Here is a 27980-nt window from a genome sequence, read left to right as displayed (position 1 = left end):
GTAGTCGCGCCCTGGTGGGCGTGGCCTGCGCTCTGACGCACAGCGAGCGCGCCGACGCACAGCGCGGTGTGCGCACGCCGCCCGCGGGAGCTCGCGAGTGGCTAGAACGGTAGTGGCTAGAGCCGGCAGAGCGGGCTGAGCGGGCGCCAACCGCCCGGGGCGCGGCGGGAGGCGGCGCGGGGTGGCTGGTGGAGGTCCCCGGGGCTGCGGGTCATGATCGACTCTGTGAAGCTCCGTCGCGACTGCGCGACCGACTTCTTCTCGCACTATGAGTACCTGTGCGCGCTGCAGGACTCGGCGCCGCTGCCCGCCGTGCGCGCCTGCCTGCGGGATGGCGTGCTGGACTTCAATGCCGACCGGCTGCGCGCGGTGGACTGGGCACCGCTGCTCAGCTCGCTCAGGGTGAACCGTGACCTGCCGCTGGTGGCCATCAAGAGCTCCTTCCAGCCGTGGCTCGGGGAGTCAGTTCTACGGTCCGGAGGTGCGAGAGTTCGGGCAGAGAGGAGGGAGCCCAGTGCAGCGAAGCGGCCTCCACCTAGCCACAAAGGAGTTTTGCCGCCGCCTCCACTGAGGTTGTCGCGTCGGGCGGTTGTCTGGAGTAGTCAAGCTAGGGAGTAGAAGTCGAGATTGCCCCTTACTACAGCGAGGATGACCAGCTGTGCTCCCCGAGGGGAATATGCAGGATAAATTAGCAAATGGACCCTGCTCTCTTCTTTTTAGGGGTTTAAATGTACAGTCTCCCCTCATTCGTAATTGCAAGTTTAATACAAAATGTATAACAAAACAAAAAATCTTCAGGGACGTCTTTTATGATTTTTAGAAAACTATGTGTGAATGTTTTGCCCTCGTGTGTGTTTATGTGCACTGTGTGTGTGCAATGCCTGCGGAGTCCAGAAAAGAGTCTGAGGTTGGAGTCCCTGGAATCCATATGTGAGCCACCATATGGATGCTGGGAACCGAACTTGCATCCTTTGCAAGAACAGCAATGTGCCCAACCGCTGAGCCATCTCTCCAGCCCAAGGGACTATTTTTGACGAATCGTTGTAAACATTTGACTCTGGTTATTTGCAGATAACATGTTTGCAAGTTCCTTTCATTCAAATTGTTTATAACTCCCAAGCCAAGTTTTTGTGGCGTTTCTGTGGTCATTCATGAACACCTGCCCAGTAAGCCAAAAAAATTACCCAATACGAATGTTCCTTACTGATTTGTGTATCTTAATATTGGCATATGTGCACACTCAGAAGCCAGAAAGGTGTGTTGGGTGTCATTTGATTGCTCTCCACCCCCCCCCCCTTTTTTTTTGAGACAGGGTCTGTTTTCTCAGCTTGGCTGGAAGCCAACAAGCCCCAACTGCCCTCTTGACTCCACCCCCTTCCATGCTGGAGTTAAAAATCCTGCTCCTGAGGCCTAGTTTATGTGGGTCCTGGTTTCTGGAACTCCACACCTCAAGATTGTGTTGCAAATGCCCTTAACTACCGAGCCATCTTTCTAGCTGATTTTCCCACCCTTTTATTTTTAGATTTACAAATAGTTTTTTGTGTGTATATGTATGTGGCATATATATATGCACATGTTTGCATGTGTACACATATGCATGTTGCCATGTGCATAGAGTCTAGATGTTGGCCCTGAATGTCTTCATCTGTTGCTTTCCAATTTGTTTACTGAGGCAGGGATTTTTATTGTTTTTTGTCCCCCACCCCCACCCCCTGAACTCTGGGGACTAGCTGATTTCCATTGTCTGACTAGCTAGTTTGCCCCTGGGATCATCCCTTGTTCCTTCACAGAGATTGCAGACGTTTACCTTGCTGGAGATCCAAATTTGGGTCTCAACATTTTTCCCTGTAAGCACCTTTATCAGTCTGACCATCTCAGTTCCTAATTTCTTTCTCCTCTTTCCCTTCTTTTTTTTTTCTTTCCTTCTTTCTTTTTAAGAGTGGTATCATATAAGGAAGACAGGTGTTGGAGACAACCTAGGGTTTGAGAGTTTCATGTTTTAAACTCTTAATTCTCACACATATAAAGCCCTTGAAGCAAGGCTGTTGTGGATTCTCAGGATTAAAGCATGCTATGTGTGTGAAGTGTCTGCAAGTTACTATTGGAAAGGGAGGGTGTGATTAGCTAGGGGCAAATGTGACTGCTTGAAAGTCTGGCCCTTTGCTAGGTCTGGGATAAGCAGCATCTGTGATCCCTTCAAGGACAGTGTTTATACCTCTGAAGAATCCCTTGACTGCCATAGTAATGACCCAAATTTAAGGAAAGATGAGAGGTGCCTTGAATCAAGGCAGGCCTACCCGATCATGCTAGTGTTTTATGTAGGGTATAAGGAGACCCTTTCCCTTCAGGCATCCTTTGTGCCATTGCTATGTCTCATATTCAGTGGGTATGGGCTGTGGGCATTAACCCCCTAGACACTGCTGCTTCTCTCCCAGCTGTTTTGACTGTACTATTGAAGAAGTAAGCTCCTGGCTGGCTTTGCTGTGCCTGAACTCAGTTTCCCTTTGTGCAGATGGTCTCACCTAGCACAGAACCAGCACTCAGTTTCCCTCTGTGTAAATGATCTCACTTAGCACAGAACCAGCATGTACTCGCTGCAGTTTGTGCCTCCTTTACAGAGGCACTGGAAAATGAGCTGTGCTCTAGCCAGGCCTACCGGAGGGGGTGCTTTTCCTAATCTGTGTGTTTCGGGTGCCTCTCTCTGTTCATCCCTTTGTCTAATTGGTTTAACATTGGGGCACATTTTTTTTAACCATCCTTATTGTACCAATGGTAGCTTTGGTCCTCACCACTTGTGTTATAAAAGCCTACTCTTGAGTTTCATCCTTTCTTTTCACACCTGCAACATTTTTATTGTCCAGCAGGTGTCAGGCTTGGGTCCCTTTTTACACACACAGTCCACTCCCACTCTCTCTTTCTCCTTTATGCAAATCGAGGACTTTCTTGAAGCCATGCCTTAGGTGTAACTTCTTTGCTTCCGTGAGAAACACCACCATGTATGGTTTGTGTTTCTGTATCTCATGTGGCTTTGAAATTTCTCTTTAAGGACGTGGTTCATTTCTGTGACTTGGCACTGAGGAGTTATATTACTAAAATTGCATGATCGACATCACTGATTTAACTGAATTTGTTCTAGGTGCTGATGCACACAGAGTTTGTAGAAATCGAGTTCCTTCAGTAAGATCCAAAGACATAAGCTTCCAGTTATGTAAGGCTCTTAAAGGCTGCTTAAGTGTATCAGGCGTGCTCAGAAATCTGGAGCTAAATGGGCTGATTCTGAGAGAGAGAGATTTGACTAGTCTAACAAAGGTAAGCCTTGTTCATGTGACCTACAGAATTTGAAAGTTGGTATTGGTGGGGAAATAATCAATACATGTTTTACTTTGTTTTAATTAAGGGATTGAGTAAATCAGCCTCTTTGGTGCACCTGTCTCTTGCAAACTGTCCAGTTGGAGATGGAGGTTTAGAAAGTGAGTCAAGTCCTTTAACGCTTGTCTTGTGAGGATGGTCTCCTATTTGTGTGTGTGCTATCGTAACCCTGTCTGCCTCTTTGGGCTGCTGCTCCCACCTGCGCTGCCTCCCTGTGTCTGCTCAAATGCTGACCCTCCCACCCGAAAAGCTTATCCCGTTTACTACTGTCTGAACTCTATTTGAGGTTGTGTTATGCCATAAAACATAGCTTGTAGTGTTTGGTATTCTGTTATTCGTGTTTGCTCCTAGTTTATGGTTTTCCTTTAAGAAATATTGGTGGGAGCCGGGTATGGTGGCACACACCTTTAACCCAGGAGTCAGAGGCAGGAGGATATCTTGAGTTTGCGACCACTCAGATTTGGGAGGAAATTCCAGGACAGCTATGGCTACACAGAAATACCTTGTTTCAAAAAAAAAAAAAAATGGGAAGAAAAAAATCGTTGTGAGAAGGGCAATAGTGAGGATGTAAAGAGAACCTTAAGGCATCTCCATCTCCAAGTGAAATGGCTGTGCTGCGTTTGTTTGTTTGTTTGAGATAAGCTCTTACTGTATCGTTCTGGCTGTACTGGAACTCATTATGTAGATCAGGCTGGCCTTGAACTCACAAAGTTCTGTCTCCCAAGTGCTGGGATCCTGGGCATGTGCCACTACGCCCAGCCTTAAAATGCAATTACAATGTCCAAATATCAATAGGCAGTGTTTAAAGTATTCAGTTTTCGCAAGTTAGTAGAATTAAGCCTTTTCTGACATCTAGAACAGTACTTTATTACTGCACCCAATCTGTTAGTGGCTGGGAGGGTTGTAGAAAGTGACTTTTGGGGTACATCTGTAAACTGGCATAGCCTGAAGACAGCAATTAAACAGGATTGACCACACTGGTAGGCACTCGGTCTCACTGTGAGTCTTTTTCTTTCTTTTAGTTATTTGTCAAGGTATAAAGAACTCCGTCACTCTCAAGACCGTCAACTTCACAGGATGCAATCTGACGTGGCAAGGAGCCAGTCATATGGCCAAGATCTTAAAGGTGACCTTTGCATGAACGCTGTGGTTTAAGCACATTAAGACTTCGCTGTGGGGTTGCAGTAATTTTTGTCTTATCAATATGGAGACTGCAATTTTAATTTATTGCAAGTTGTAGTCATTGTGAGCTTGGGATTCTGACCCTTAAAGATACGTATTTATTGTTAAAAGTAAGACTCAAAGCATAATACTTCATGAATAGTACTTGTTATCTTAGTTGTTGAAAACATTGCAGCACCAGAGGAAACGTTATATTATTATTAGTCTCCACCTATTGACATCATTCTTAACTACTGTGATTTATAAACTAATAAAAACAGTTCATACAGTCTTTAGAGTTGTAATAACTACTACATTAGGACTGAAGTTACTTAACAGTTTGACACGAGCCTTTTGTAGGTTTTTGTTGTTTGTTTGGGGTTAGTGGGGTTGAGACGGGATATGGCTTTGTGGTCCAGTCTGTGCTTAGACTCATTGGGCCGCCCATGCTGGCCTGGGACTTGCTTCTTCCTTTTCCTCCAAGTGCTAGATTAGGGCTGTGTGTCACCTCAGCTGCCTTGCTTTTGTGGTTTGATGGCACAGATCAAAGAACTAAGGGCTGTGGGCCAAATGTAGCCCAAGACCACAACCCTGCCTAGCTGTGTGCATGGTAACTGTCCATCAGCAGAGCTGAGTGGTTGGCAAAGGAATCTGACCCATGGAGCTGCAGATGTTCACTTTTGGACCTTTGCAGAGTAAACTCAGACCCTTGTGATCAATAATGGGCAAGAACATGGATTCTGTTTTCTGTATGGTGATAAGATTTTGTGAGGTTTTTGTTGGGGTGTGTGTGTGTGTGTGTGTGTGTGTGTGTGTGTGTGTGTGTGTGTGTGTTGGGGGATTACTGGGGATTGAACTAAAGCCAACACTTTGGGCAAGTACTCTACCACTGGGTTATATCCTAGCTGTGCTTTTGACTTTTCAGTCTGACACTGGTTCTCTGTAAGTTGCCTAGGTTGGCCATGAACTTACTCTGTGACCCTGACAGACCCTGGACCTGAAATGCTCCTGCCTCACCCTACTGAGTAGCTCTGACTGTAGCCCTCACCACTAGCCTAGTGTATGGATGCTAGGCTAGGGGCTTTAGTTTAGCCTTCACCCATTTGATATCTTGCGACCATAGGCAAGTCACTTCACCTCTGTAAAATCCCTGTTCACTCCGAGGGTCTCGTGCGCTGCCTTCCTTCCCTAAGCCGCACTCTGCTGTTGCTTGTTGCTCTTATGTGGCCTCCTTAATAGAAAAGCAGCATCAGCGTTCCTCCTTCTGGTGCCCTTTCACAGCTGCTTCGCTCTTTCACATTCAAGCGGGAAGGCTTTTATTTTTCCTTGTAGTGTCAGTGTCCCGGGTGGGATGGGCAGTTTCCCTGGTGAATCTAGAGAATTGGACAGTCTTAAAGGCTACAACTGTGATTACAAGTCAAATAGTTTTTGGCTAAGGCACGTCCGACTCTCTGCTTGTTCTAGGATGCTAAGATGGTAGGTATATGAGACTAAGTATATGTGAGCTGTTGGGTTAAAAGATGATGTTACAGCCTCTGAATGCGTCTTTTTATCGTCTGTAAGCTGTGCTTGTTGGCCTGACTGCTCAGTTGTAGAGCACTTTGCTGAGCATGCCCATGGCTCTGGATGTTGAGAACTAACCTCAGTATAGCACGCACGCACACACGCATGCACGCACGCATTCTGTTACTTCAGTATACATAAAATATTTGTTCAGCACTTTATACCTTATGAATAATCATGATACATGGTAAATATTTAAATCATAGTGGAGATCAGTAGAGGACAGGATAGAGTTTAGAACTGTAGTGATGTTAAACCAGTTCTTTAGTGTGGCAGAAAAGGAAAATAATTTTTCTTAAATTTTAGTGAGTTGTCCTTTTACATAACCGTTGAGTAGCTGTCACCTGTGACTGTTCCCACACCTCAAGCCCTGCGGTGAGATATTCTGAGAGCAGACTGCCGCCATGTTTGTACTTGGGGGTGGGGATGGTATATAGTCAGCTATGCCTAGTGTCCTTCTCCAGCATCTGATTCTGTGCTGTTACTTTGAAGTATCAAACCATGAGAAGACATGAAGAGACCTGGGCTGAGAGTCTTCGCTACAGGAGGCCGGATCTTGACTGCATGGCCGGCTTAAGGCGCATCACACTGAATTGCAACACACTCATTGGTGACCAGGGTGCAAGTGCTTTTGCAGACTCTCTCAGTGAGGATTTATGGCTTCGGGGTAAGTTAAATGAGCTCTGGGAACTGGAAACCCTCTAGCAGCTTTTATTGTACTTTTATCTGGAAGTCACATATGTTCTCCATAGAAAACAATGCTACCTGTAATCAAAACATCTAGAAGTCACTACTGTTCATGTTGGCATATTTTCAGCCTTTAAAAAAATAGATTTGTCTGTATACTTAGAGCTTATAGCCACTGGGTCTATTTACAGGTAGGTGTGTGTGTGTGTGTGTGTGTGTGTGTGTGTGTGTGTGTGTGTGTGTAAGAGAGAGACAGACAGAGACAGTGAGAGAGAGAGTGAGAGAGTACAGGGATTCTTGAGTGCCAATCTAGTGCCACAATTGTTTTTGCTGTATGCACATTTTAAAGCATTTTCATATATGATCTTAATTAAATAAATCAACAACCACACTTTATTACTATTTTACCATATATGATATAAGGTGTATATAAGTATGTATGTATGTATGTATGTATGTATGTATGTATGTATTGTTGTTTTCTATGCAGAGTCTGGCTAGTTTGGAAGTTGTTGTGTAACTGGTCTTGAACTCCCAGAACTTGCCTCTGCCTTCTGAGTGCTGGGATAAAAGGTATACTCTAGCATACCTGATTGCTATTTTAATTTTAAGAGTTTTAAATACAAACACTTGTTTATTTACTTTGGATGTGGGTGTGGTTCCAGGTATGTGTGCCATGGTGCACATGTGGAGGGCAGAGGACAGCTTGCTAAAGCTGGTTTTCTCCTCCAACCATGTAGGTTCTAAGGACGGAACTCGAGTGCTCTAGCTTGGCAGCCTCTTTACTGAGCCGTCTTGCTGCCCTGGCTTTCATTGCCATAGCTGGTGTTCATTTGATGTTCTAGTGAGATTTATGGCTATTAACAGCTCAGTTGGTTATATCTTGTGTGTCGAGAGGAGTCTTGGTTTGGGCTCTTATAGAATGCTACAGGCTGGCTTAAACAGCAGGAGTTTATTTCTCCCAGTTCTGGGGCCTGGGAAGTCCAGGGTCGGGCACAGGCAGCTCAGGTTCAGCGTCAGCTCTCCTCCTGCTTGTGCAAGACTCTTCCTGCTTCTTAACCTAGTCTGCTCTTACTGCTGCGATAGAAAACTCACTGTCTAAGTCACTGAAGAGACACCATGACCAAGGGCACTCTTACAGAAGAAGGCGTTTAGTTTGACGCTTGCTTACAGGTTCAGAGGTTTTCAATATCAGCATGGTGGGGAGCATGGGCATGGGAGCAGACATGGTGCTGGAGCAGTAGCTGTGTTCTGCATCAGCAGGAGCAGGCAGCAGGAGGAGAGAGGCTGGTCTCCCACCACCAGTGATATACACCCCGTCTGCCCCCTACCCTATACACACACAAGGCCACACCTACTCAAGGCCACACCTCTCCCTGTTAACTAAGCATTCAAATATATGGGCCTATGGGGGCCATTCTTACTCAGACCACCACACCTACCAATACAACTTGGGGAAGTTATTTTGTTGTTTGTTTGCTTGCTTGTATAGCTTACACTCCTTCATAGAGAGAAGTCAGGGTAGGCACTCTTTTATTTAATGTATATGATGTTTCCTCTCTACCTATGTCTGTGTACCATTCATACCTACTGCCCACAGAGGGTCTCCTGGGACTGGAGTTACTGTTGTGAGCTGCTAGTAGGTGTTAGAAATAGAACCCAGGTCCGCTGGAAGAGTAGCAAGACTCTTAGCCATCTCTCTAGCCCTCTCCTTTTTTTTTTTTTTTTTTTTTTCTTTTTTTCGGAGCTGGGGACTGAACCCAGGGCCTTGCGGTTCTACCACTGAGCTAAATCCCCAACCCCAGCCCTCTCCTTTTTAAAGAATAGTTTTTTGAGATACCTTTGGAATTCGGGATTGTGAGTCCAAGAACTAGTCAGCATTCTTGCTCAACAAGAACTGATACTTGTGTGTGATATTCTCTCTCATATTGTGGGGAGCTACTTTCTCTGCATGAGGGGGTGGAGTAAAGTCACTGTAGCACATTGTAGAAGAGGTTTCTTTCCTCTTCCTCTTCTTCCTCCTCCTCCTCCTCTTCCTCCTCTTCCTCTTCCTCCTCCTCCTCCTCTTCTTCCTCCTCCTCCTCCTCTTCCTCCTCTTCCTCTTCCTCCTTTCCTCCTCCTCTTACTGTTTCTCATCTTCCTCTTCCTCCTTTTCCCCTCCTCTTCTTCCTCCTCCCCCTCTTCCTCTTCCTCCCCCTCTTCCTCCCCTCCTCTTCTTCCTCCTCCCCCTCCTCTCCTTCCTCCTCCCCCTCCTCTCCTTCTTCCTCCTCCTCCTTCCTTCTGTAGCACTATTATAGCAACAATAACAACAACAACTACTACTACTACTACTACTACTACTACTACTACTACTACTATCTTTGCATATGCTTTTCTGACTTTTTTTAATACCCAAGATTTTAAAAACTGCCTTGGCCAGTCTTGTTCAGGAATGTCCTAGGCATGAATGAGAATTGTCTATGTTAAACTGTGTGGAGCTGGTAAGTGACCTGTTGTCTTTCATCAAAAGCACTTGACCTGCAGCAGTGCGGCCTTACCAGTGAAGGGGCGAAGGCTTTACTGGAGGCCTTGGAAACCAACAGAACCCTGGTCGTTCTGGATATAAGGAAAAACCCACTTATTGGTATGTCATCTGTTTAAAAATTACCTGACAAATGCCTTAAAATTGAATCTGTATATTGGAAATTAAAAACTTAGTGTACTTATTTTCTTGTTTTATAACTGTGTTTTTAGCAGCTGATGTAGTGTTCTAAATGAGTTGTGCCTGGAAGTTGTTCAGGTGGCTACTGACTCCATTGAGCCTAGGTGGTAAGACTGTTGTCTCAGAGCACTCCCTCACGTCCATCTGAATCTCCGACTCTCAGGAGGGACATTTCATTTGTTTGCTAATTTGTAAAGAAATTTTAGATTTTGTATGCGTCTAACCAGTGGTTCAGATACTAAGCATATAACAGTGTACCAGCCAGAGTCTTGCTGTCCATCAATAAGGGAGTTCAAATGTAAGTGTGTACGTCGATAATAAAGTGGTAAAAGTGCAAAAAACTTTAATAGGACAAATGGGGTACTGGCTGGAGAACTGACACTTGGGTGGACAGCTGAGCTAAGAGCAGGCATGTGTGTATGTGTAGGTACAAGACGGCAGGAGGGATGGAGTATTTGAGGAAAAACAAGGCAGAGGCTGGAGAGATGGCTCAGTGGTTAGACGGTCAGTAGTTGCAGTGACCCAGGTTTGGTTCCCAGCTTCGACATCAAACCACTTACAACCGCCTATAACTCCAGTTCCAAGGGATCCAGTGCCATCTGCCGCCCTCCGTGGGCACCTGCATACACATTGTGCCCTGACAGACAGGCCAGCAGACACATGAGCAAATAAATTAATAAATAATCAATCAATCTTGGTCTGTGTGGTCAATCAGGAGCCAGGGACTTGACAGTGTTAGGTGCCAGGAAAGGACAAAGCTAAGTGAGCTTCGATAGACAAAGGCATAATCGGAGTAGCCTTTCAGTCAGAGTAGCCTTTCCTTCCTGAGGAGGCTAGCACAGAGGCCACGCCAGTGGTGGCAGCAGTATGAGAGTGACTGGGAGCAGAGCACTGTCGAAGCTGTGTCCTGACTTGGGTTGGCTGTGCTAGTTGGTTGCCCTTTTGGGGGGGCTGAGGGTAAGATAGTGCAACCTTTAATTTTCTATGCAGAGGTCCCAGAGCCACTTCAGACCTAGAGCGCTGGTGGACAGTGGGCACAGCATTACAATAAACTAAGCTCGTGAGGAAGAAGAGCGTTCAGAAGCAGAAATAAGTATGTCGTCTAGTTGTATGGCAAAGCGGAAGCTGCCTTCTGTCTGTAGGTAGGCAGCTGGTCACTGGGGTGCACCTTGAACAGCCTCACTTTTCTTTTACTTCAGATCATTCTATGATGAAAGCAGTTATCAGAAAGGTTCTCCAGAACGGAAGGAGTGCAACTTCAGAGGTATGACTCCTGTCAGTCTTGTGGGCAGAATTTCCGCTTAGTTATCGTTTCTTCTGCTTTTAGTAAAATTGTCAATATTTTTCTGCTATCTGAAGTAAAATCAGGTGGCTTTTCTGTTTTTTAATATATTGTATCATTATCCAATTTGGAATCTGAGAACTGGAAATTGCAAAGCTTTATTAGTGTAGCACACCTTCCTCCTGTCCGTCTAAGTTGCGTGCTGTTATCTGATGCAACCCGTCTCTCTTCCAGTACCAGTGGGTAACGTCCCCGTCACTGAAGGAACTGCCCAAAACCACTAAGCAGAAAAAGAAAACGATCGTCCTAGGAAGCAGTCGAAAAGGAAAAGCTACTATTCGAGTTGGTAAATGACTGTCTGTCTGTGCTTTTTACGTTACCAGCACTCACCCTACCATGTGTTAGTATGTTAACAGTAGGGTCTCATCTCTTGGTTAATAACCAGTGCTGATTGCAGTATATTCTGGGACCTACACTATAATTATTCTAATCCAAGTTATGAAAATTCATGGCAGGTAGAAATAGCAAATGAATCCTTTGGAAGGATTATAAACATTACTGTTTTTTAAGTTAACAACTGTTTGCTTTTTACATATAAAATATTCATCCTGTTGACTGTTTCCTGAATGGTGATTATTCTTCATAATTTACAGTTGAGATTTGGCGTGCTCTCTGATGCTGGCTTACTTAGCAAACAGTGCTGGGATTGAACCAGGATCCCATGCATGGGAGGCAAGTGCTCTACCACTGAGCCACATTCACAACTTGATTTTTCTTTTAATTGACTGAATCAGATAACACATTTCAGTGATATAAATACCATAATATAAACCAGTGTTGAAGCTTTGTGATCTAGAGCTGGAACACTTTAGGAAAGTGTTCCTTCCTTTTTTTGAGATTTGTTCTTGCTCTGTTGCCAGGATTGACCTGGGACCTATGATTTTTTATCTTAAACTTCTGAGTAGTTGTAGTGCAGTGCAGGTAAGCACCATACCCAGCTAGAAAAGCATTTTGTCTTAGTTAAGGCTTCTGTTGTGTGACAAAACTCCATGGCCAAAAGTAACTTGAGGAAGAGGGAGTTTACTTCAGTTGGCGCTTCCACACCACAGTCTGTCATCCAAGGAAGTAAGGACAGGAGTTCAAGACAGGAGCTTGGAAGCAGGAGCTGCTGCAGGGGCCATGGGGGAGGGGCTGCTTGCCGGCTTGCTCAGCCTTGCAGCGGTTATTATTGTTCTGGATGTTAGCTACACCCCCTTGTTGCCTTTAAATATCTAGTAGGGGTTTCTACCAACACGTCAGATCATTTAGTTCCCAAATAAAGGATGCAGAGACGTTTAGATTTATAATAAGCTTTGCACACTAGAGCTGGGCAGATCAACCTTCTATGCTATTTGTCTGTTTCCCTGTCAAAATCTCCTAAGATATCACGGCCATGTTTCGTTTGGTCTGTTCCTGTCCATCAGGCCAGCCCTTGTGAACATGTGCTCCTGAGCCATGCTACCTTGTGGCAAGCTCTTCCTTCATTATTCTCCCACTCTCCTCCTAGTCCCTGTGTGAGACCCCAAGCCTAGGGAACCTTTCCTCTGATCCTTCTCTTCTGCCCAGCAAGGCTGTAGGCACCTTTACTAACCACTCAGGGATAACTTGGGAGCAAGGTTTACATAGCATTTTTTGGTGTCTGTGAGGGTCTGCAGATCTTAGGGGCCAGTATTGAGCGTTTGAATGCATGGCAGCACCAAACCAACCCCCTGCACACCCTGTTTGCCTAGATGCTCCAGGACCACTTGTCCAGGGGTGGCACTACCCACAGGCCATTCTGGTGGGGACATTTTCTCAATTGAAGTTGCCTCTTCCCAAATGACTCTGGCTGTTAAGCTGACATAAAACTAGCCAACACCATCCTCTAGTATATATGTGTTATAGTATCTAAATAAACTTCTAAGTATTTGGTAATCTGAAACTTAGGCTATTAGTTTTGTGACTGGGTACAAATGGAAAGATTCTTTGTGTAACAGTAACATCAAGGACTAGCAAGTAGGTAAAGGCACCAGCCTTCATGCAGGACAGCCTGAGCTCCACCCTCAGAAGCCACGTGGACCCACCCACACGCTCACACTCATCATACAGACTGTACAAACACTCATATAATAAATGAGAAAACGTGATGAAAACTAATGTTTGTAACATAAACCTGAGAGTCTTCCAAATGTATACTTTTTATGTAATTGGGCTCTGATATTCTTGTGTTTCTAAAAAGTTTTTTAACTTTTTCTTTTTTTCCTTTTGAGATATGGTCTTCCTCTGACTGACTCTGAATTTTCTATGCCTCTCGTGCCTCTGCCTGCTAAGTGCTGGGATTACAGGCACAAACTTTGTAATAACTTATTTTCCAAAACACTCCTAGTCTTGGCCCACGATAGTTTTGAATTTACTGTGTACCCTTAAACTTCAGATCCTCCTGCTTTTACCGCCGGAATGCTGAGGTGACAGACAAGTACCACAATGACTACAGGGTGATGAGTAAGGGTGTAACTTAGACTCTCATAAATGCCAGGCAAGCACTCCTAACAGCTGAGCTACAGTCCAGTCTGAGAACACATTCCCTTAGCACACATAACGTTCTTGTGGTAAGAAAGAGTGACAGTGGAACAAATCCAGGTCTGATAAGAAAGACACACACACACACACACACACACACACACACACACACACACACACACTCTCTCTCTCATACACACACACAATGTATGTATATATACACATATACACATGCATATAAGCCCTGTCCTTACTAAACTCTACCCAGCAAGACACTGGTCAGCTGACCTCCATGTTTCCAAATAACGGAAACAAACAGCAATAGAGCCAAGAAATAAAATTCCTTTTAGTGCACCGTGCACTGCAGCCACATATATATATATATATACACGTGTGTGTGTGTGTGTGTGTGTGTGTGTGTGTGGTAAAACCATAAAGACTAAAATAGAAGAAACAAAATGTTTATTCTCAACCATATCCAGAAAGATGTTTGTGGTAACTTTCTATGCTATATTAGCTTCTTTCAAAAAAGACGTACATTTTCATTAACTAGTTTATTTGTAGTAAATAGTAATGAGTGTCCTGAACAATAGTTGTATGCTTGCCATGTCAAGAAGGTGTCTGCCAGCTTCAAGTTCAGAGCAGCAGTATTTTAGCAGCAGATAGAGTGTGTAACTGGGGATTGGGTATCATACTGTTACCTAAAGGTTATAGTGTAAGAATTCAAAGTGTTTCAGTTGGCGCTTGATACAATATTGTAAAATGAAGAAAAAGGTATGCCTATGCCTTTGTGTGGCCTTAGTAGTGACACATGGCCAGGCATTACACATTAGAAGAGCAGGCATTGGCTTCTTAGTGATGCTGGAGAGAGTGGAGCTGTGGCTGCAGTGCACAGTGCACTAAGAGGAATTTTATTTCTCGGCTTTTTTGCTGTTTGTTTCCGTTATTTGGAAACATGGAGGTCAGCTGACCAGTCTTGCTGTCTTGCTGGGTAGAGTTTAGTAAGGACAGGGCTTATATATTGTTGAATAAGTTATATTGGGAATATGTGTTCAAGTAGATGGTAAGAACTTCTACTTTTTTTTTTTTTTTGACAAGATACATACCAGTTTTTTTTTTTTATTTCAACTAAAAATATTTTAACACAGCCTGGTGGTGATAGTGCATGCCTTTAATCCCAGCACTGGGGAGGCAGAGACAGGTAGAGCTCTGAGTTTGCAGCTAGCCTAGGCAACTATGTAAGTTCTAGGACAGCCAGAGATACACAGAGAAACTCTGTCTTGAAACACACACACACACACACACACACACACACACACACACACACACAAAAGCTAGCATTTTCTGAAAATCAAAGAAATGAAATGATATATGCCTATAAGAAGTCATACGTGGCCTACTGCCATAGACTGAGATGTTTGTTCTCACTTATAAAAATGAAAGTTTTAATGTTCCACTTAAAAAAATGGAAGTGCTGGGAAGATAGAGGATCAGAAGTTCTTTAGCTATATACCAAGTTTGATGCTAGCCTGGGCTACATGAGACTCTGGCCTAAAAATAATAGTAATAAAGTGAAAAATGCAATAGCACAGGATGAACAAGATTCCTGTAATGTAATGTTTGCATTAATATATGCAGAAAATGGTGGTTATGAGTGAGTTACACTGTGACATACTTGTTTTGGGCCACTGATATGGCCAGTCGGTGAAGGCAGTTACCACCAAGCCTAGTCTGAGATCAGTTCTCAGGACCTGTGGTGGAAGCAGATTACTGACTCCTACAAGTTGTTCTCTGATTGCCACCTAGGTGCCACAGCATGCATACACAAATCAGTGTAATTTTACGAAAATTAACGTTGGGGGACTAGAGAGAAGCCTCCATGGTTAAAAGCACTGATTGCTTCCAGAGCACCTGGGTTCAATTGCCAGCACCTATGTGGCAGCTCACAGCTGTCCGTAAGTCTAAGATCTGACACTCTCACACAGACATCCATGCAGGCAAATCACCAATCCAAATAAAATAAGAATAAATATTTAAAAACTAACTTTAAAAGAAATATGTCCTATGTTACTGCACATGCAGTAACTTAGATGGCAGTCCAACTCTGTAAAGAAGTTCTAACATGTAAAAGAGGCCAGAAAGATAAGCACATCAACTATTTTGTTTTATTTTGCTTTTATTAAATTTTGGGGGTTTTTTGGAACAGGATCTCACTAGAAGACTGACCTAAAAGTCTCGGACTGAGATGAAATAGAACTGTTGTAGTAAACCTTTGTTATTTGTTTTCAATGACAAAAACTTAAAAGTGAATGAGGATTTGTTCTAATTAAGTGTTAATATATGGATTTAGCTGCTACATGTATTTTATGTTTAAGACAATATAAGCCCCTCATTTCATCCTTTTGTTTTTTGATAAATTTTGCATTTGTTCTCTCTCTCTCTCTCTCTCTCTCTCTCTCTCTCTCTCTCTCTCTGTGTGTGTGTGTGTGTGTGTGTGTGTGTGTGTGTGTGTTAACTCATGTGGGGACTGAAAGCCATGAAATTGAGGACAACGTCATCTTAGCAACCTTTAGCCTATTTGCAGGTATTCCTGTAATACATACACTTGTAAGGGTTGTGAGTTCAAGTATAGCCTGAACTACCCTGGGAGACCCTGTTCTAAAAGTTTATAAATTATTCGCACTGGAATGGTTTTAGTGTCATGGTCCGTTGTTCATTTGTGTTGTGTTAGGAGTGTGAATGGTACTGTGTAGAGCTTTAGTGCATTTCTTTAATTACTTCTTTGGACCTAGGTTTAGCTACAAAGAAACCTGTGAGTAATGGGAGAAAACATGGGCTCAGTAAAGACTCCTATGCTCCCGACCCTCTGCCTCCAGGCGCGTCTGGTTTCTTGCCCTGGCGCACGGCAGAACGTGCAAGAAGAAACAGGTAAGGTGTTCTTTCCTTGCCTTAGTCCTGACAGCTGTTATTCGGGAACTTCTATTGCGTAGTTCTCCTATTGATTCTGGAATTGGAAGGGGCCGGCTCACGCACAGCCTCTGCCCAGAGTGCCCTAAGAGATAACTAAAGCGTGCGGATCCCCAGGAGCCGAATGTGCACAGTAACCGTCAGCCATTCCGCTCAGTCTGTCTGGTTTCCCATAGCTTATTTTGAGGTGTTTAGTACTCTGGTTTTATATGAATAGTGTACGTAATACAAATAAGTTTGATCCTGTAGTGTGCATGCATCAAATATAACTGAATTTGTTGGTATCCTTTTAGGAGTTTTCCATTAATCAAAACTCATGATCTGTCTAATCACCTGCAGGTACGTATGTGTCATATATCTAACAGAAGGGATCAGAGTAGGGAAAGAGCAGGATCAACTGAAAGGAGCCTTGTAAAATGGATTTCCCTTCCTGAAATACATGTATTTAAAGTCTCTGATTCCTGTCCTGGTGCCTTGGTACAGGACATTGTACCTCTATGCATATGGCACGCTGGGGAGGCCTTGTGATTTCATCTGTAGACGCCCCATTTCTCCAGGCAACATAGAAGCTGATGTTCACAATAGGTTTGACCACTGTTATGGGGCTCATCACTAAAACACGTCTACACACACACACACACACACACACACACACACACACTCACTCCTCCTGTAGTTGGTCATAGAGGCCACGGATCTCTAAAGAGGAGGAGGAGAGCATCTAATGTACCATCCTGTGTGTCAGCACTACAGTCTAAACACTGAGGTGTTAGGACGCCATCTTGTTCTGTCACTGAGAGTTTGCTTATCCTGCAAAGCTGTCCCTGCACTGGTTCAGTCTGTACATTTTCAGTAGTGTTGTGAGCACGTCAGTTTTAGCTAGAGGGAAACCTCACTGAAGCTGGACAGAATCAGACTGGTCCTCCCCTAGCTCAGGCTGCAGGATGAGGAAGAGATGAGGTGGGGTGCTTCAGTGTGTATGTGGATGTGATTTAATTTTAAACCCATTCTAGTATGTATTAATTACACTGTAACTTCATACTCTGTTCATGCTTTTCCTCCTAAGAGTTCTACTTCTGTACTCTTCATGTCTCACAGTAGAGAATAAATTTTTCATCTGTGGTATAAAAGTTGACCTGCAAAGGAAGTGTTGTTTTGGCTCCCCACTTGATTTGTCTAGGAGGAACTTAGCAAATACGTGTAATGCCAAACAGTAATCAGCCATGTGTAGTACATGGTTTTGTAGTAACAGCAAGAATGCGTTAGTGGCATTTTTCTGTTACTGATTGTTTTAGGCTAAGGACCAGTGAGATAGATTTATTAGAAGATCACTTGTTATTTTAGACAGATCGATTTGATTAGGTGACCTCTGGTGTTTACTATTTGGCTTATGGTATTAATAAGTCATGTCCTCTTTATTTAAGCAATCAGATTTCCCTGTGACTGTGACAGTAGAAAGTCCTTCATCCTCAGAAACTGACGAGTCTGAGGATTCTTCAGAAAGTGTCCATGAAGTGCCTCAGAAAACCAGCATAAGACAAGAAACATTACAGGTACAGTGACCATTGCAAAGACCATCTCAAAGTGTAATCACTTCTTGGCAAAGCTTGATTGTGAAACAAACCCAGGCAGCTCATTGGAGTCTGTTTGACCTCTGTTTTAACTCTTAGTCTCCTCAGTGGTACAGAACAAGGCGAGATAAGAGTTGTGTACGATACAAAATAAAACATGGCACCAATTTTTCCTCTTCATAGAATCAGAATATTAACTGTAATAAGAACTTTAGTGACCATACAATAACTTAAGGAAATCGAGTACTGACACATCGTCAGCTGTGTGTGTGTGTGTGTGTGTGTGTGTGTGTGTGTGTGTGTATCTATACACGTGCTCATTATATATGCATGTGAAGGCCTGAGGACAGCCTTAGCTGTCATTCCTTGGTTGTCATCCACACTGGGTTTGTTGTTTGAGGAAGTCATTTGGTTTTAAGATAAAGTCTTTCAGTGGCTCAGAATTTGCTGTCAGCCTGGCCAGTGAGCCCCGGAGATCTGCCCACGTTCTTCTGGGTGCTGAGCTTGGGAGTGTCCACCACCACACCCTGCCTCTTCCCATGCTCTGAGGCTCACCTTAGGTCCTTATGCTTGTGTGGCCTGGCGTTGACTGGGCTAAACCTCCTCAGCCAGCTCTGTCATTTGAAAGGCCAGGAAACTGACGATAGTACTAGCTGAACCTTCTTATCGTGATTGAAATATAACTTTGTTTTTAGTAAAGTAAAATTGGAAAGAGCTTCTTTTGTTCTAAGATAGTGTCTTACATAGCTCCAGTTGTCCTTGAAGTCCTTGTACCTCAGGCTGGCCTTGGGTTTCTGCTCTTCTCCTAGCCTCCCATGTAAGCTGCCACCCCTGGCTTTGAAAAAAAACGTTTGTTACTGGTATTCATGATATTAAAAAACTAAGAAACTATGCTTTATTTTAAAACTGGGTATTTTTCTGTTTAGGTAAGCAAAAAAGAAAATTTAGCTTACTTAGATTTTTGTACCTTAAACATAAGCTTTATTTGGACTTTAAATTGGAGCTGATTTGTAGTAAGTTCTGGGAGACCTTATCTTCTAGGACAGTCTTAGTTTTTCTTGTGGGTGACATGATTCACATGTAATCAGGGCAAGGTGCTGGGACCTGGGTTTGAACTCAACACCTCATACTGTTCAACATGCATGCTATCACTGAGCCACACCACCACCCCCACAGTGACTGCTTAAAACTAGGTCTGTCTTGGTGTAGCACTCACAAATGCAGAAATGGCTGTCCGTCTGTTGTTGTTTGTTTCTTTGTTTGTTTGTTTGTTGGCCTCAGACAGCAGAGATTTGATTTTCACATTTCTGAGAGCAAGGACGTCCACAGTCAAGGTCCAGCTGGTTTGTGTGTAGGTAGGGACCAGATTTCTAGTTCCTAGTAGTTCCCAGATGGCGTCTTCTTAAAATGTCATTAATGGTTGAAGGGCAGTTCCCTATTTTATTTATTCTGTTTAAAGCCAGCTATAGGATATAGCTTTAATGGCAAACCAATTTCCTGGCCAGCATAAAAGGCCTTAGGTTCAGTCCTGAGCATGACATATCCCCTGAAGATCTATGCCACAGATACTTTTTTACAACTAAAATTCAGAATACTTATATAGAGTAATCACTTACAAAATTATAGACTCTTAGGAGAGAACCTGTGTGGACCACATAGGAACACTTTTCATCTTGTAAGTACAGCGCCGCAGTCTGTACAGAGCCTGGGTGGTTCACTGCTAAGGTGCAGAGGAGCTTTAAACCCTTAATGTTGTTCTCAGGGGGTTGTATTGGCTTTCTTCTCCAGAGATCTGAGAGAGAGAGCTTGGTCAGTTTAATGGGTGGTTCTTTTTTGTTTTCCTTCTGATTGTTTAAATGCTGGAAACTATACTTTATCCATGGCAGGCAAGCTTTCTATTCCGATCTGTGACCAAACCCAGGAGACAATACATCAGAAGTGTCTGTAGTCACTGAGGAAGACCAAGGCTAGGAACTGCAGCTAGAGAGTTTCTTATTCAAAGTGTATTGAGGACCCTTTTAGTGTATATTCACTTTGAGAATCAGATAAAATGTGTAAGCCCACAGTAAAGACAGTAAAAGGGATTCTCACTTAACTAAACGAGAAAGCGAGTGGAAAGAAGTGTAGTTCAGTACAACATGGGAAGCCATCACTTAGAATTAGTGCTGGGGCAGCCTGTAGCTTGGAGGGAACCTAACTGTGTTCACTGTGCAGTTGGAAATGGGACCTGCCAGGAGTTGCTTCCTGAGGGTCTGAGGGTGGTGCTGGGCAGTTATAGTCTTAGGTGGTTATTGCATGAGTACTCTCTGAGGACTTCCTTCTGTGCATGTCTGTGGCTAAAAGCCTGCCTCAGGTGGTGGCTGCCCTAGAGTGCTGAATGTGCGTGTGGGAACAGACTGATCACAAGCCTGTCTATATTGACTGAACTCACGTGTTCATTTTGACTGAACTCACGTGTTCATTCATTTTGACTGAATTCACGTGTTCATTCATTTTGACTGAATTCACGTGTTCATTCATTTTGACTGAATTCACGTGTTCATTCATTTTGACTGAACTCACGTGTTCCTTCATTTTGACTGATCAGTTATGCATTCCATGTGCTCTTCTGAGTTTGTATTTGTGCTAACTTACTTAATCACTACGTATTCAGTAGATAAGGAAATCAGTACCCAGAGTTATAGAATTTGCTAGTTAATGGGTCAGGACTTTGCCCCCAGAGAAGTTTCAGGTTTTAGGGGAAAAAAAATCAAAAACCAAAATTTAACTACTAACTCTTAAGCAAAGAAATGGAGATTAGAGGATGAGGGGAAGCTTCTCTACTTGTTCATTTGAAGAAAACCATATTCTTAAACACATCTTATATAGCCAAGGCTCGATCCTTCCTCCCTCCCTTCCTCCCTCCATCCCTTCCTTCCTCCCTTCCTTCCTTATTGCCTGCTTTCTTTGTGCTAGACATAAGAGGTGATAGAATAAATGCTTAATAAAAGATGTTTCTCTTCTTCACACATCTTACAGTTTCCATGAGGAAAGTGAGTCATAGTAGATGTGATATATCAGAGTGATAGGCTGGCTTAGTTTGGGTTTCCGTTGTTGCAACAAAACACTATAACCAAAGAGCAAGTTGGGAGGAGAGGGTTTGTTCAGCTAAGACTTCCACATTGCTGTTCATCACCAAAGGAAGTCAGGACAGGGACTCGGGCAGGGCAGGAAGCAGGAGGCAGGAGCTGATGCAGAGGCCATAGAAGAATGCTGCTTGCTGGCTTGCTTTACATGACTTGCTCAACCTGCCTTCTAATAGAACCCAGGACCTCCAGTCCAGGGATGGCACCACCCATAATGGGCTGGGCCCTCCCCATCAATCGCTAGTTAAGAAAACACCTTACAGTTGGATCTCATGGAGACATTCCCTCAACTGAGGCTCCTTCCTCTTTGATGACTCCAGCTTGTGTCGAGTTGACATAAAACCATTCAGTACGTGGGCTTCGTTGCTGGAAGCAGTGTCAAATCCTGGGCATGTGTTGGAAAGCTGTCAGGACACGGGTATTTCAGGTCCTCAAAATGTCCGTCTGTTACATACCTCTGAACCAGGAGGGCTGAGGCAGGAGGATGGAGAGTTAGAGTCCGGAATTACATAGTAAGGTACTATTTCCAAAAGAGTGCTGAGAGGAGGAACACTTGACACAAATCTTGCACTGTCTGACTCCCTCCAGTAGGGAGAGAAGCTGTTCTGTGTCATTACACTTGGCTGCGCTGCGGAGAGCCAGTCAGAAATGGAGATGTCAAGAGATTGTCCCTGATTGGGTGGGACTTTGGTAGCCCTTCATTTGTGCCATATAGGTGAGTTCAGGAAGCTCATTGGCTTGCAAAGGAAAGGCGCTCTGTAGTCTCCTTTCTCAAGCTGTGGTAGGTGCGTTAAATCATTAAGTGAGTCATAAACACCGGAGCTTACAATGTCTGTCCATGAATGAATTTTATGTGTTGGTGAGATGGTTCAGTAGAAGGTGCCAAGCCTCATAACCCGAGTTCCATCGCCAGGATCCCCCTTTCCCCAAAGTGGAAGAGAAGTTGTCTGACCTCCATATATGTACACACTGACACATGTGTGCCTCACATACACAGCAGCATGCCATAAAATGTACTAAACATTTTAGTTTTAGGAACTATTAGTCGTGCTCTGGAAAAGGGGCTCAGCAGCTAACAGCATGTGATGCTTTTCCAGAGGACTTGAGTTCAGTTCCTACTGCTCTTGTCAGTAGTGGTGGCTCTCAACTCCCTGTAACCCCAGTTCCAGGGAGCCCAGTGCCCTCTTCTCCCTCTACAGGCACTGCACGCACATACAGAAATCTGTCCCCACACACTCGGCAGAAGGTTTTTAAAGATCAGTCTTTAAAGTGAAAAGGAATTTGATATGATCAAAGCATTTTGCAATATTCAGATATACAGTCTGAATAAAATTATGTATAAAATTACTGAATAAATAGGTATAAAATTACTCAAATTTTCCATTGAAGAAATATTTTAAAACAGTTTGTTGAAAGGGAAACAACTTTGTTGACACACACTTAGATATTTTATATCTTTGTTTTCCTTAAATATATAACATTACTTTTTAAAAGATTTTTATTTTATGTATGTGAATGTTTTGAGGTCATGTGTGTATTAACCACATGTGTGTCTAGTAATAGGCCAGAAAAGGGATCAGATATCCTGGAAACAGTCATGAGCTACTCTGTGAGTGCCAGAAATTTAGCTACTGACCTATCTCAATGGCTCCAAACTAAACTTCTAAATTAAAATTCTGTGTTTAAGTAAATTTTCAGAAGCCTTTAAAATAAAAACCCAGGGGCTAGGGCGTTAGCTCGGTGTTTAACTACTTGTCATTAAAACTTAAGGTCTATAGTTTAGATCAGAATCAGCATAAATGCACAGTGTGTTTGGTAGCTTACCTGTATTTCCAGCCTCTGGTGTTGGGGGAGAGCAGGGTCAGCCCTGGTGTAGCCAGGACTGCTCCGAATTCAATGCCATCTGCAGCCAATGGAGGATGTGCTGCTCCTGCTGCCCTAGCGGGTAGTCCTGCTTTTCTTGTAGGGGGTTGTTGGTTAAGGTAGGGAGTACCTAGAGAACTAAGCATAATGCTTCCCATACAATAGAGTGCTTTAAAAGTGTTACATTTTTTTTTTTTTTTGGTTCTTTTTTTTGGAGCTGGGGACCGAACCCAGGGCCTTGCGCTTACTAGGTAAGCGCTCTACCACTGAGCTAAATCCCCAGCCCCTAAAGTGTTACATTTTTAAGTATGCATTTTTGTTACAGTTGCATGATTTTGTTATGTTAAGAATGATACAGAATTATCTATTATGAAGAACCCACAAATAAGACTTCCTTTCGTGACTTTAATTTCTTATTGGTGATTCACTGTTATATGTCTCTATTTTTCTATAGTAAGCACTGCAACTCTTAGGTTAGAGTAGGATTTAAGCGATTCTGTAATGTGCTAACTTGATACATTTTAGTAATTACCTGCACTTGGTGGTATTAGTAGTGACGTCATCCCACTGCCCGAGGTTACTTCTGGCTCTGGCCCTAAGTTCTTAGTGGCCTATGTAGCTGGGAGAGTGGCGGGATCAGAGCATAGTTACCTGTAAGAATTACTCCATATCTTCTGACTAGGAGAAGCTGGAGGAGTGCCTAAAGCAGCTAAAGGAGGAGAGAGTGACCCGCCTCAAAACTGACAAGCGCATCAGTGAGGTAAGTCTTTCTCCCATATGGAGTTATTTGTTGATTTTGTTTTGGTTTCAAGTTGTTCTGTACTTACAGACTTTAAAATACCTGAAAATGATAAGGCATAGTGTGTTGTGCACTGAGTCTACTGTTTTAACCTTGCATTCATTCATTTAGTGTCGTTAAACATGTTCCAAAAAGTACATTGTGAAAAATACAAGAAATAGCTTGTGTTTATCCTGGCTTATACTGTGTATGGAGCGTAAGTGGTCAGGCTGTCTTCTCACAGTGAATTAGTAAAGCAAAAACTCTAAGAAGTCTTGTGATGGCGGTAGTGCCAGTGCTGGGTGGCTGAGGCTAGGGGACTGTGCTGGCCAGACTTGGGTGTTTGAAGTTAGACTTAGACATCTAAGGGAATGAAGAATGCCACGGGAGATAGAAGTCTGTACTGTGAGCACTGGACTAGACTGTCGGACTGCTTTGCATAACACTGACAAGTTTTATGGTAGTGCTTTTTTAACTACAAAGTAAATGTAAGGAAGCATCTTCAAAATGTATGTATTGTAACGAGAATTGTACACTGGAAGACATAAGCCAAAAGTGTGTTAAGTAAACTGGCTTTCTGAGAAATGTCAGGGTTGGGTGCATATGCTGCCTGAGAAGAGAGCAAGAAGCTACAGAGAACTGCGCGGAGTGAGCGTGGTGGCTGAGCGTGAAGGCTCTAACATAAGCACAGTATACCTCAGGGCCTGCAAGGTTGGCCTTGCTGCCCAGCCAGCCACCTGAGTTAGATCCTAATCCCTACATGATGGAACGGCAGAACTGACTTCCACATACATGTTGCCCATGCATGAGCAGTACATACATACATATTTTTAAAAGGTTGGTATGTTGAGATCAGTCCTTAGTAGATTAAGTACAGCAGGGTTATAACTTTGCTTAGATCAGACTTGTGTTTTCTAATATCAGATGAACCCTGGTGGTTAGATCTCTGCTGCACAGTGGTCCAGTGTGAAGTTCGGCAGGGATGTGTTCTTAGGAAAAGTCATCAGTAAAACTGACTGTTCTGTCCTCTGCCTGTTACATAGGCAGTTTCACCAAGTGTCTCAGTGCGGTCATCACGTGTCATGGTTAATGTCTTCATTGATTGAGAGTTAGATTAGTTAATTAGATGGTAGAAATCAATGTAATACGTTAAGTACACTTTTAAATGTTTTAGTTTAGGTATTGAGAACTTTTCTAGACAGTTGTGAGGAAATCACACTGTACATTCTCAACCTTCTTTTGTAGCTGGAACATGAAAATGCCCAGCTAAGAAATATAAATTTCTCCCTGTCTGAAGCCCTTCAAGCACAGTCATTGACGAGCATGATCCTGGACGATGAAGGAGTCTTGGGCAGCATCGAGAATTCTTTTCAGAAGTTCCACGCCTTTTTGGATCTCCTTAAAGATGCTGGGTATATCTGGAGGGTGGCCATTCTTTCTTCACTGGCTTCAATTGGAGCTTGCTGAGGAACTTGATGATTTTTAGCTTCCACAAGACATTTAACATGATTATCAACAGTATGTTTGATTTGCTTTTTAGTGGAGAATTCCTTTTAAAAGAAATGCAGAATGGTAAACCTGCCTTGTTAGAAAGCCCACCCATCATAAAATAGTAACATAAAGAAGACTTGGGTGTCTTGGTGAAGATAGGTTAAGGCATATGAATTGTATACAGTTTTGTCTGCTATAAATATATCCCTTAACATAGTTTTAAAAAGACTAAGTTAAAGATCATTTCATTGAAAATATTTAAAAATATATAGGAGATTTTTTACTTCTTATTCATCTTGCTTATTAAATAAGTTTTGAGTTAAATTCTTCTGACCCCTAGGCTTCAGGATGTAGTTGATCTCCACAGGTGCTGTAGACACAGGAGTAGGCAGGGTTCTCACCTAGGAACAGGAGTGTCAGAAGATGACAGTCAGGCACCGTGGCACATACCTGCAGTCCAGCATGTCAATGGTAGAAGAAGGAACAGGACTTCAAAGTCATCCTTAACTACATAAAAATTTTCTAGCGTGGGCTACATGAGCCTCAAAGTCAAAGAAAACTGCTAAAAGAGAGAGCTGAAGGAGGCTGATGGAGCAGTGTTTGAGGTGAATGCATAGTGGCTAGAAGGGAACAATCCCGTTTTGGAAGCCGAGGAGAGAGGGTCAAATGTATGGAGACGGCAGAGGTGGACCTGTTGGATAGTATTTAAAATGAAGCGGCGATGGCTGCTGTGGAAAGTCAGGTGATACAGAATGTATTCCTGAGGGGAACCGGGGTGCTTAGAGGATGGAATGATCTGGTCCAGAGGTCACAGAGCAGGGTAGCAGTTAGGATGGGGCTACTGTCCGAAGTAGGCATTGGCATTAAGATTTTTAAATCTTGGTGATCATTTGTACACCCATTTCATGGTTGGGGGTATAGGTGAGTTTAAGTTCCCAAGTGAGTGCCTTTTCCTCCTCCTTCCTGTCTGCAGGCTCGGGCAGCTTGCCACTATGGCTGGTATAGATCAGTCAGATTTCCACCTGTTAGGTCGTCCCCAGATGAGTTCTACGGTTAACACACCTGTGGAAGAACAGAAAGGACTTGAAGATGAAAATCTGGATCTGAAGCAGACTGCTGTAGGACAAATGCAGGACATCGGTGTAAGTGGACCTGTCAGGCTTGGTTCAAGCCGTTAGCAAGGAGTTCCCCGGGTCAGAGAAAGGAATGGCGGACTGTCTCTGGCAGAGTTAAGTCTGTGCCTATTTCCAGAAGCTGCATGGTTGTCAGTAAGGAAATGGGGCTGGGCATGATGGTGGGATGCACGCCTTAGATCCTGGCGCTTGGGAGGCAGGGACTGACGGGTCTGCATAATGAATTCCAAAGCAGTCGAGACTTCATAGTGAGACCTTATCTCAAAAGAAAAGAGACAAAACTGGAAGTTTTATGATAATTTATACTTGAAATAAGCAACCTTCATTGAAGAAAGAGAGTAAAGAGATAATCAGAATTTAAAGTTTTGTAATGGCTACTGTATTGATGTCTCGTCTATGTAGTCAGCATACAGTGAAGGGACACTGATAAAGGTACACGTACTGGTGCAGAGAACATTTGAGATCAGTAATCTAGACAGACTAGTGTGCTTACAGCCCCAGTTAATGGATGGAAAGGTTAGCCATCACAGGACACCCCCTCCCCCGCCACCCCAGCCCTACCGCCCCTACATTTTCCTTCTGCCTCACCAAGACTCAACAGCCAGTCTAAGACATGTCTGAGGAGCTGCTGGCTTGGGCGCTCAGTCATGCCACACTTTGGATGCTTCACATACACAGAGAGGCTAGGAATTAGGTTTCTTAGAAATAGTTTTGTTTTGTTTTTTTAATGTGGAAAATTGAAGCTAATTTTAGAGAACAAAAAATTCTAAAAGTACACAGCTAACTCTGGATATAGATATAATTTTGAGTTGCCAATCACATGGCATCTTGTAAGAAAACGTATAACTGGAGAATCTTCTGAGTGTTGAACTGACTGCTTAGTAAGATCACAGTTACAGGGCTGGAGACAGCCTGACTGTTGAGAGAGCTGCAGCTCTCCTAGAGGACTTGAGTAGAGTCCCTAGCTCACAACCACCTCTAAATGTAGCTCCATGGATCCTATGTCCATGGACCCTGTGCCCCCACCACACACACACACACACACACACACACACACAGAGTCACAGTTACAGTGAGGTTTCCACCCCTGTAGTGCTCTCAGGCTTTGGTGTTTTCCTCGTAGTTTCAGAAGATTACAAGTGATCCTATGGTTCCTTTACCTCTCGACACCAACCAGGTTCCAGCTTCCACACAAGAGGCAGCAGGATCTTCTCGAGACCACCTGGGGGTTGTAGCCCTGGAGCAGCAGGAGGGCTCTGCAGTGGGATTCATTGCTATAACAGGCTCTCCTTCAGCAGATGGCATTTCAGGAGGCAGAAGTCTAGAAGAGGTGGTGTTGTCAAAGCACAGCAGGTCTTCTTCAGGCAAAGGGAGCACAGCAAGCGAGCCCTCCAGAAGGCAGTCTGCTGAGAGACACTCCAGGAAGGACCTGCATTCCGACTCCGACTCCCCTGTGAACTCAAAAGGCAAAGGACCTGGGGAAAAGAGGTCTTTGCTTAATGAGCCAATTAAAAGTGAATCTTTGAAAAAATGTGTTTCTATCAAGAAAGAAAATAGAATAGTGACTGTATCATCAAAGAGTATCAAAAGTAAACCCAATCTGCTAGAACATTCTGAAAGTGATACTATTGGGTCTGATTTTGAATTTCAAGAGCATGACCATTCGTCAGCACACCTGACCTGACATAGGTCTAACCTTTTGAAATTATGATTTTTGCCTTAAAATTTTAATAAATTTTCTTATGTTTTTA

General features: G+C 43.5%; 1 protein-coding gene across 7 annotated transcripts; it reads left to right on the top strand.

The window, feature by feature from the left end:
* Positions 1-48: 48 nt before the first annotated feature.
* Positions 49-27980, top strand: Cep78 (centrosomal protein 78). Of its 7 annotated transcripts, none has more exons than XM_006231136.5 (15): positions 49-481; positions 3137-3309; positions 3398-3470; positions 4392-4495; positions 6586-6760; positions 9290-9403; positions 10681-10745; positions 10998-11109; positions 16094-16229; positions 16562-16607; positions 17693-17821; positions 23510-23587; positions 24851-25017; positions 26070-26238; positions 27407-27980. In XM_006231136.5, the coding sequence occupies exons 1-15, from the start codon at positions 214-216 to the stop codon at positions 27911-27913; spliced, it is 2316 nt and encodes a 771-aa protein (XP_006231198.1). In that variant the 5' UTR covers positions 49-213; the 3' UTR covers positions 27914-27980. The 7 variants fall into 7 exon arrangements, with proteins under 7 accessions (XP_006231198.1, XP_038944922.1, XP_038944921.1 ...); XM_039088994.2 differs by having other exon boundaries at positions 72-481; positions 27528-27980; XM_039088993.2 differs by having other exon boundaries at positions 72-481; positions 27525-27980.

The sequence above is a fragment of the Rattus norvegicus genome, chromosome 1, assembly GCF_036323735.1.
Source record: "Rattus norvegicus strain BN/NHsdMcwi chromosome 1, GRCr8, whole genome shotgun sequence".
In the NCBI taxonomy this organism is placed as follows: domain Eukaryota; kingdom Metazoa; phylum Chordata; class Mammalia; order Rodentia; family Muridae; genus Rattus; species Rattus norvegicus.
Note: the sequence above shows the minus strand (reverse complement) of the source record. Positions and strands in the feature narration are given on the sequence as shown.